The 10,711-nt window shown below is 43.2% G+C and overlaps 1 protein-coding gene across 1 annotated transcript in view; it reads right to left on the bottom strand.

The window, feature by feature from the left end:
- Positions 1-10,711, bottom strand: part of UBASH3A (ubiquitin associated and SH3 domain containing A) — a 21,764-nt gene that overhangs the window by 10,475 nt on the left and 578 nt on the right. The window contains 6 exon segments of the mRNA XM_010087258.1: positions 715-841; positions 1,726-1,934; positions 2,761-2,930; positions 3,652-3,850; positions 6,157-6,343; positions 7,842-7,895. Coding sequence (XP_010085560.1) covers positions 715-841; positions 1,726-1,934; positions 2,761-2,930; positions 3,652-3,850; positions 6,157-6,343; positions 7,842-7,895 — 946 coding nt within the window.

Below are 10,711 nucleotides of genomic sequence, written 5' to 3'. Positions count from 1 at the left end.
AAAAGGCAGTGCAGGTGCCAATGTTCTGTAGGTAAAAAACCAGAGTCCTTATTTGTTTTGCTCTTCCTATCAAAAGACCAGTGGAAAACCTGGGAAGAAATGGATACTTGTTGATTTTGAATCTGGGTCAAAAATGTTATCCCATCAGTGCTGCTAACCTTTCCAGCTAGCTGTTCTTCTGCTGCAGTTCTACGTGGTTATTTGCATTAGCTATGTATCTAAAAATGCAAAAGAAAATTAAACACTTAGATGTGCTAAGATCTGGGACCACGTAAGCCACCAAGGTGACATCCATAGAATCTGTGCATAAAAGTAACAATGAACAATGAGCCTATTTCTGCTCTAGTTACTCTGCTGTGAACCCATATGAAAGTCAGGGCAAGTTGTGCTGGTGTCTCACTTGTCAGATGTGTTGCCATACCTCTGCACAGAGAAACCTGAGCAGAGAACTCATATGTTGTGCTATTATGACAGGAACTAGAAGACTTTTATGAAAGAAGGCAAGAGCAGTATACATCATATATGTTACAAAATATTTATGAGATATACCATACAGTATGAGTGTATGAGAGTGTGTATATATGTGCATTACAACGTAACATGAAAATGTGAGGCAGAAAAGGAAGATACTATTAAATTTACTAAATGCTTTTAGTTAATAGTATATCTGCACAAACACATGGCAAAGATAAGAAATGAAAAAAAAACAATTACCTGAAGAGAAAGTACATTGGTTACACTCCTTGATATACTAGGGTTATGGACTTCTCCATTCAGCTTTACATTGGGTTCACTTTCAGTTTGGGTAAAGGATCTTGAAGCTGTTACAAAAACATATTCCCTGTAGAAAAAGTAGAAGCAATACACACACACACCCCAACATATGGGTGCACACAGAAACAGAAGGGATTTTTAAGTCATGATTTTGTCTACAGGTGTCGAAAGCCAGAATTCATGTTCCATTCAATATGTTTCACACACTTGTAACTCACTCTATCACTTTGCTCTTGATTTAGAACTCCCCAGTAAAATTAAGGCTAAAATAATATGAAATGATGGCAATATACTGGGTGTAACCCTGCTAAAATGTGTCCTTCAGACAGGAAATACTACCTGGTTGCCTCCTCTCTGTCTCTCAGAACTTGGCAAGAAGTGTACCTACACCTCCCTGCTTAGAAAAATCAGATCTAATCTACAAGTAGCATCACCCATGCTGTCAGCTGCAGAGCAAAGTGCAGGAAGACAGGCAGATGCCTGCTGATACAGGGTAAGATGAGGGTGAGCTTAAGGTGGTGGAGTAACCTTTGTGTGTTTTCATTTCAAGTTAACCTTGCAAGCACTTGATGAGAAAAAAAGAAGAGAGAAGAAAGCAGTGAGCCAGGCTGAAGGCTCAGCCTGCCTGGCAGGACATGGTCTCTTAAAATTCATTAGGATGTTCAGGTTATACAAGAGCAAATGGGGGTCATTCCTTAAGCAGCTGAACTGATGAACTCTGTGTGTCTGTGGGTGTGTGTCCTGTGTCTTTTCTTCCAAAAGTCTCAGCATCCCACCCAGACCACCAGGACCCCTTTCTCCTCTGCCCACCCCACCTCCAGCTTCTGCCTGGTTGCTCAAAGCTCACAGTGAGGAGCAATGCTGCCACAGCCTCCCAGCAGGAAGAGCAGCTGACATAAAGTAAGCAACAGCCATGAAACCCTGACACCTGTGGAGACAGCCATGACTCACCTGTGCTTAACCCACGTGTCTGACTCGTTGGCCCTCTCGGTGTAGTTTTCAGGGAGAAAACCCCTGCAACCGGTCCGATGCGAGGTTCCAATCACCCAGCCTTCGCTTACGTCAGACTGCTGCGTCGGGTCAACATAGATGAAGTCCCCGGTGTTGATCATGAGTTCGTCGATGTTTTGGGGCTTGTACTGGAAGAGGGCCCTCAGCGTCTGGCGGAAACAGGTATCGGGGTCAGGGGATGCTTGCTCAACTCTCTACTGGACGTAGCAACCAGTACTATTTTACACTCTGCAACTTGCTCTTTAATGGCAATTTGGCAGAGAAAAAGGAAGACAAGACTGCATTTGCAGTATGTGTAAAAATAGGCCTTTTCATAAAAATATTTTTTCCTGTAAATAGTACAGACTTATTTGAAAGGAAGCATAGAAAAAGTGTTATCAGCTATTTTTTGTGATTACTTGCAGCTCTCCTGAGTGTGACCAAAATCCAATATGAAACTTGTGACAAAGTGATAAACCGATCTGACTAAAAAATGTTGATCATTCCATAATTTAAATTTGGAAATGAGAACTGGAAAAATGTTGACTGGTTTTAACAAAGAGTCTGTTAAGCAGAAAATCATCAATGAGAACTGTGCCCTGCTTCTTAATATTTAATCTTTTCAGTTTTCATTATGGCTGGAACAATCAAGAAAGATAATTTTACTGAATGGAATTTTACTGCAAAGCTGTGATCCTAGCAGATATTCAAGGATCATAATTTCCTGTCTCTTTTATTTTCTTATGTCATGGTAAGATTATTTTTTTTGCTGGAGTTTGAAATTAGACCTTCCTGACATACAGGTCAAACAGACTACCATAAGGGTATCTTCTACTGATTCCAGTTTTTCGATCCAAAGAGGTACTTGAAACAACCGTGCTTTTTGGGACACTGTGTTGTGCATGCACTGGTTTTCTTCATGAAAAAAAAGCAAGATGGCTGTAGCAAAGAGTCTGACTGAGGGCTCAGGAAATCAAATAAATCTGGTGACAGTACCTGATAGTGCACAAAACGCATGTCCCGTGAGTAGAGAGCAGCTACCCACTGGCAAGTCTCCCCTGGGTTAATACATTTGGCCAGTTGTTCCAAAGTCTTCTGATGGTGAGGATAAAACTTGTGAGCCAAGGTAAGGTGGAGCTGCTTTAGGCAAGGCTTCACATGGCAATCTAGGAATGAAACAATCACATCACAACATAAAAGTAAAGGTCATGGAAAGCTCTTCTTCTTGTTTTATCCCACATACTTTGCATGATGCAGGAAATACCACAGTAATTAGCAGTGGAGTGGATCACAGTTTTACTGAATAATGGTTTTGCAGAAAGTCATGGTTTTAATCATGCCAAAATAATTCACAGATCTGGACTGGATTTGGTCCCTGGCTTCAGCTGGGAGAGAAAAAAAAAATGAACAGGGCTTGAATTCCTCTCCCAGTCTGAGATGTATTGAACTCATTTCTCCCAGACAAAGCTATGCTGGGGCTGTGTCCCTTCATTATCCACTGGTGATGCAGTTTCCCTTGGATGTCACTGAGGTGGGGATTAGGACCTATTTATCAGGGATGCAGCCAACACATCAGACTGGGCCACAGCACCATGGGGATGGAGGGCTGGGAATAGGAATTATATCCCTGCCCATCTTGGAAATCCCGGTTGATGGCCTGTCAAGTTACATAGCCAACCATTTCAGCTTCCACACAAAAGCACTGTGTCTTCAAAGTCTAAAACATGCTCCCCTAGCCATGTTGTTTGCAAATCTGTATGAGTAAAGGGCGCTTGCTGGCAGTAAAACATCAGGTAAGCTCCACTGGAGGCACAGGAGATGTTTTCAGTACCATGCCTAAGCATTTGTCCTACGACCTGGCCATTTTCCCTCTGATGTTGGTCCTACCTGCCAGGGCCGAAGCTTCTGATGAGAATGCCACAGCAAACTCTCTGAGGACGTTTGCATGGCTGTCACCAATGAAGAAGCCAAGGTAGCTGCTGGATGAATGTAGTGATAGGGAAATAGATGTCGGAAAGCACTGTGAAAAGCTGTTACCAACTCGCTTTAAGATGTCATACAATAATTCCACTTTCTGGTCTTCACACTGAAACAAAACAGAGGAGGATCAGGCTTTACCCACTGGCTCAACAGCCACTATCGTAGCCTGTCTCAAACAGCAATACAGAAAAATGAGTGGGCATCAGATTTCCCAAGAAAGATAACACACGTACAAACTTGCCTGAAATTCCTGGTATTAAAATCATTAATACTGGGCTGTTTGGTCAGCACAGTAGCCTGGTGCTATAACAGGAGATGGAGCCTTCTACCAGGAGGTGTACTTAGCCTGGGTAGGAAAGAGCCAAAAGAATTTACCACCTGATAGGTGTGCTGTAACCTCTCTGAAATGAGGCAGGGATCGTGATTTCCCTCTTCAATTCTAAGTAAGAATTTACATTGTTGTTATCAAACAGTCTAGCTGACTCCTGCTCAAACTTCAAGATCTCAGGTGCTGAGCAACATCCCTGGGAAAATTCATCAGGCATCTTTGTCATTCTGATCCTTAATGCTCTAATCACAGCAAATTAAAGGATTGTACAGAGCCATGCTTCCACAGAAAGTGTCAATTAAGCAATTTAAGACATGAAGAGACAAAGACGGAATTTGTGCCATCCAGCCACAGACAGGAACATTAACGATGCTCCATTTCTGTGCTGCTTTATTCTCCTCCACAGGGCTATTTGCTCCATTTAGCCTTTACACTGGGTCAAGCTGTTGAAGGGGAAGAGCAGAAGAGAAGAAGCTCCTCCCTGCTTAGACTGTCTTTCTCTCTCTAGCATTTCTCAGGCCACAAGGGGGAGGGATGCACCAAGGGGGCATTGGGCAGACTGGGATGTAAGGGGACAGGGGCTGGGGGTGGTCCTGCACCAGGGCAGCAGGCTCCTCTGCAGCCGACAAGTCTACCAGCTGCAAAAGACATGAGTCAGGAAACAGGAGAGGGCCAGGCTGGGGGAAGGAGGTGGGAGCCAGGTCAGTGAGTCTCGCTTGCTGCCTGTGAGTGCCCAGGTCAGCTCTTGCTGACAGCCAAGGGGCAGAGAACAGCACCGGAGGGTGCAATTATCCCTAGAAATATGCTGCCTGAATTGGGGCTGAGATGTGCAAGGGTGAGGGTTGCTGAATTGAGGGTGTCTCTTCCAGGAACAGGCCTTTAAACTTGACACCTTTCAAGAGCATGGCATTTGTTATTAATTAATGACTTTTGTTCTGTATAATTGTGGTTAACCGCCACGGGGTGCCATTCAGTATTTTGCAACAAAATACTCTTATTTTCACTGTCTATAATTAGTGTCATAATTTAGTATAAAAATATGATTAACAGAATGATTTTGTCCAGCTGCTCTAGCTCATTTCTGTTTCAGCACATCTCAGCTGCAGCTGATGTTCATGTGCTGCACCATCAACATGCGAAAACTGGATTCCAGGTGGCTCCAGAGTTCTTCCAGATCAGTGACTGATGATCTTTGCTGATACTGGCATATTTACCTGTGCAAGAGAATCAGCTCTGCTGTGAAGTTTCCTAGAGGGTTACCTCTATTTGGGTTACCTCTACTGTTCAGTAGGCCACCTAGGAGAAGAGTAGCCAGGCTCCTCTAGAACCAGAAAACAGCCCACCAGGAGTCCAGCTCAGGAGCCCAACTTTCATGTTAAATTATTGGCAAAGCGACTCAGTTGCACTGCTGGAATCCAGTCTGGCTATCCTTGCTCTTTCCATGCCTGCACGCTCTGCTTCTCTCTTTATCACCACATCCAAGCTTCAATAAAAAGGGTAAAGACCAGGACATGCCACCATAGCAACAACCTTCTGGCTGTGGCTCTCTGGGGAAGGCAGGGGTTTCCCTGAGATTCCCATAGTCATAACACCAAAATTGTCTACATCCTATGGTAATGCCGTCATCACTGCATGGCTGTCTGAAGGCAGCCACTGCTGCCCTGACCGGGAAGGTTCAACATCTTAGATCAATGCAGCAATGAGCCCAGTCTCTGAAGCCTGCCAATAGCTGCACGTGGGGAGCAGTGCTTGCTGCGGGCAGGTCCATGTGCAGCCTGGACTGCAGAGGGTTGCTCTAGGTGGATGCTAGGCATGTGTCACTCAGCTACCCTGAAGCATCCCACTGGCCCCCACAGGCAATTTTTAGGTATGACCAGGCCTAAGGTGGGTCACTAAAGTGGGTGGTGGGAAGAAAGCCCCCGGTGCCTATGCAGGGGCTGAACACTCAAATATCAAGCAAGCATGCCTGGACCTGGGTCACGCCAGTGTGATCACGAAGGAGAAGTTCTGGTGTAAGACAATGGCAGGTTGCCCAGTTTCACTGGTAGTTGATATTTGATCCTCGTATGTCTTTTGTGCCTTACCGTGAAGAAGTCGCAGAGAGTGATGTGTGGAAAAATCTCATGGGCTCTGTTTTTCCCGCACTGGCGCTTGCTCTCCTTCCAAAACTCTTGCAGGTGGTTATACAAACAGCCGGTGGGACACAAGTAAAGAGCGTACTCCTGAGGGATTGGGTCATCCAAAGAGGGATCATTGCAGTGGGAGTGCAACCTGAAATCAAGAGCGTGTCACAGAGAGTAAGTGTGTGCACCGCTTACCCTTGTTTCCTGTGGTTGAAAGCATCCACAGCAGAGACTAGAAAAAGGAAATACAAGGTTGTTATTTTCTTACAAATGAAAACCTAAAATAAAAGCTCCTTACAAATTTTCTCTCTGAAGTACTAACGGAGAATACTAACTAATGGAGAATGTTTTTCTTTTCTGCCTATTTTTTGTGTAGTTTTCATTTTATTATGTGTCTTCACTTCTTTCAATGTGTGAAAACAAAAAAAGATTATTTTATGGGTTTTTGGGTTTTTTCATCCCCCCCCATTTTCATGACTGGAAACAGGGGACTGAAATAGGAAAAAGAAGCAATGGGTAGAAAATATTGAAGAATAACAAAATGAAAACTCACTGAAGATTTAAAAAAATACTCTAAAGAGTAATAAAAAGAGCTAGTCTTTTTATTCAACCCTAACAAAAGCAAATGACAAATCAGAAAATGCACAAGCAGAGAACAGAAACTCCTGTCCCCTGATATTCTTCACCTTGTTCTTCACATGCAGTATGTTTGGTGTTTGGCTTTGCAGCTGTTGGATTGTGAGAAGCAAAAAAAAAAAAAAAAAAAAAGGAAAAAAAAAAAGAACCTGGAATAAAAGACTGAATTTAATATGAAAGTGGATTAAAGCAAGAAAATAAATTATCACCATATCAATAACATATGAATACTCCATGAGAGTCTTAGCACAGAGGAAAAACCTTTGCAGAGATCAAGACTAACAAGTGATTTTGACTCTCCTTCTGACCATCAGCCTTGCAGCTAATTTATAAGGAGCCTTTCTCAATGGAAGAAGATAAGCTGTTTACCTTCAGCCATTGCCATTTAACCCCATGTTGTTACTGCACACATTTGTAACTGCAGCCATGGGTTTACAGACATTTTCCCTGTTTCCTTCCTCCTTTCCTTTGGGACAGAGGGTCCAGGTTCCCCCCTTGGGCCCTGTGCCTATTGCCCATGGGCGCACACCACGAGGCATGAGTGCTGTGGTGAGGCATGGAGGACATTTACCCCATGAGTGCTCCCAGAGCGTTCCCAGACATGCCCCCTTGCATGCCCACAATCCTGGCTCAGAGCCGGGGAACCCTTTGCAGAAGTAGTGAGCAGACCTTTGGCGGTCACGGCCATAAATAAGCAGGAGGCTTAAAACTGAGGAGAAATGTCTGCCCATAGTGGCCAGCCCCATGAACTGATTAACAACACTGTGGTAAAAGTAGCTGCTTCTGCCCAAGACTGCCATTGCCTCCCCAGCTTTTTTGATTTACCCCGGGCCTTTTGCAAATAACCTTGCTTCCCAGAATAAGTACAAATTGGATTATTTCTTTCTCTTCGTGAACTAAAATAATAATATTAAGAAATAACTCAAGTTCAGGGACAGAATCAGCATATGAACAAGGATTTTTAGTCAGGTTTAATGTGAAAGCACTCTTTAGAAATCACGGATTCTTACCATTTTGCAGCATCTTCTATTGTCTTTTGTCCAGTAGCAGCCAAGGCTTTTTGCCTAGAAAAAAACCAGAATGGATTCATCAGAATAACAGAGAGAAAACTCCTAAAAAGTAAAGAAGGGACATGTTGTGTCACACAAGTCTATCTTCCAGCACAGACAGGACCTTTAACAACTAGGTTATTTCTGGCAAACGTTAACGTTCTTGAAGCCCTCCAGATAGTAATTTCCACTGCAAGTCTAATTCCTTGAAGACTGGTAACCTGTCCTCCCCACAGGATGTCCTCCTCTGTGTTCTGGAGGCGTTTCTGTAGCAGCCCTACTGACTATATGGATTTCCTTAGGGTTGGGTAAACCATTCATCCACGGGCTGTAAGAGCAGGATTTGTTTGGTTCGTAGAATAATGTTCTGGCTCAAGATGCCAGGCCCAAGCCCATACATATAAACACAGCAAAACATACTTACACTGGGGTTTGAAAATCTGGATTGAGGATGTCTCACAGGCCAGCAGAGACCCAGATCTAAGCCACCAATTCTTTCCAAGATGATGGACGATATCTCATGTTTCTCTCTCTGTTAATGCAACTGTCATTCTCTGGGATTGGATTTGATTTGCATTGCCTTTTCTCACTAGAGCTTTCAAAATGCCAACTATGTGCTTCAGATGAACAAGGCTTTGTGGCTAAATAGTATGTGATTGGAGAAGGATTCCAGTGTTCAGGTAACATTTGCACCCATGAACCCCATTTCCAGCCCTGTAACCCACCTACAAACTTCTCAGAAGAGACATGAAGGTCTTGTAGAGACAGTGGACATGGAGGAAAACCTGCTAAATTACATGGCATCTGCTCATCTCTTTCCTTCTCTCTTGAGGCCATCCTTTCTGGACACTGTGTCCTGAGGGCATTGATTGATTTAGTCTCTCCACATTTTTATCCTCCTAGCTTTCTGTCTTCTTTCTGGTGCAAAAACTACACATGGGCTTGGTAAAAACATTTAAACATATTTATCTGTATGTGTAACAATGCCTGGCTCTTTAGTGGGAGCTCAACTTGGATGAGGGCTAACACGAATCTTTCCACTCAAGCTTTACCTTCTACCTTTCTTCTCTGTAAAGTAAATCAACTACCATGGCCAAATCAACGCAAAACTGTGAGTCTAGCTGGTCTAAAACTAGCCTGTGTCCTCTGTGACTCAGTACTGCACATTTTCTTTTGACGTCTCTGCTGGCTCCCCTTTCTCCACCACATCAAACACAAGCAACCTGTGTTTTTGTTGTCCTCATGCAACCCTTCCTGCTGTATCCTGTTGAAATGTCAGTGCCTCCTGCTGCTCATTCAATGATGCCAGACATTGTAAACCAGTTGTTAAACCTCAAAGGGAGTGTTTTACTACTTCATGCTATGGTGCCCCTCCCACTCGGAGAGAAGCTCTCTGCAAACAGTCCTGAGGCCGAATGGAGCTTGACTTCAGCTTTCTTTAACCGTAGGACTGCAAAATTGTAAATGTAATAGAACAAGAGAGACCTGAGACCATGGGCTAGCTCACTACTATCTCCTTGCTCCCTCTGTGCCTGTTCCCACCTTTTGTCTCATCTCTCGTTGACTGTAGGATGCTTTCCAGCAGGGTTTGTAGAGCCTTTAGTGGCAGAAGAGCACGAGGTTGCGACTAAACATCCTATGCTTCCAAGATGAGCAGTGAAGATTGAAAGATAATGCATAGAATTAATTCTGTATATACCAATTTCTTTCAGGTAGAGTGGGAATAAACCATTGAAAATCTGGACTTAAAATAGTATCTTTCCAGTGAGAATGAACAGGCTCTTTCCTAAAACAGAAGCTGCTGGCACAGTTCAGTTCTGTGTAAGCACCAGAGGAGGCCCATTTTCTTGATCTGATGCTAGGCTTGATCCTTACAGATTTGGGTTTCGTTCTTTGGGGAAATGTTGCTTTGACATGCTGGTTCTACATTATGAAAGATTTTGTGATGTTTCCACCCAGTACTTTCTTTCACGGTTAAACTCAGGAACTACAGAGACAGCTAAAAGGTTTTAAAGGTCTTAAAATCAATAAAAGCAAATAAATTAAAAAATAAAGTGCTTTTGGACATTTTGTCATTTTATGTCAATTTGCATAGTACTTGTGCCACTGCTTCTTGATTTTCACCTGGGAAGCACAAAGCCATCTCAATAACAGTGGAAACTGTTTCAAAGGGGATTTGAAGAACATCACATACAGGACAAAAAATTTGAAACCTAGCCATTACTTTGGGGTGACCAAAGTTATAGTATTACTAGAGAAATGATGAGTCAGGTTTTCAGCTGCACAGCTAAAATTCCACTGTGCATAACTGGAAACAAGGGACCCACAGTTTCCTTGTAAGCTGTGCCCATCATGCCTAAAGTTGATCTGCTAAAGACAGCTGTTCCTTAAAAAGCAACACAACACTTACAAATGAAGCCTTTTCAACTTCCTTGATTTTCAGTCAAAAGGGAGAGATATTGCTCTCTTTTCTAAAATATTTCAGTGAGGGGTTCTTTGACATGTAAATGAAAAGATTTATTTTTTGAACAGTTTGAACCAAAGTGTCCATACTTGCCCTTCAGAAGTTGGAAAATCCTTCCTAAAACTTCCCTGTCCAACCAGACGGGGAGGAGTGACCACCACATTTCTTTTTTATTAACTTGGTTAGCTGCCACGTTAATCTCTCATCCACTGCAGTTGCCAAGAATAGTGCTTCATTCTTTACTACTACATTTTCCAGGTAGGACACGCTTTTGGAACAAGATCCTGATTCAAGACAGGAAGAAAAATTGACAGACGTATGTGGCACCTTGTTAAGGAAAGCTTACTCTCTTAAAAAGAGGCCTCAG

This window comes from Pterocles gutturalis, unplaced genomic scaffold (assembly GCF_000699245.1).
Source record: "Pterocles gutturalis isolate BGI_N339 unplaced genomic scaffold, ASM69924v1 scaffold1591, whole genome shotgun sequence".
Lineage (NCBI taxonomy): Eukaryota > Metazoa > Chordata > Aves > Pterocliformes > Pteroclidae > Pterocles > Pterocles gutturalis.
This window is presented reverse-complemented; position numbering and strand designations above follow the sequence as displayed.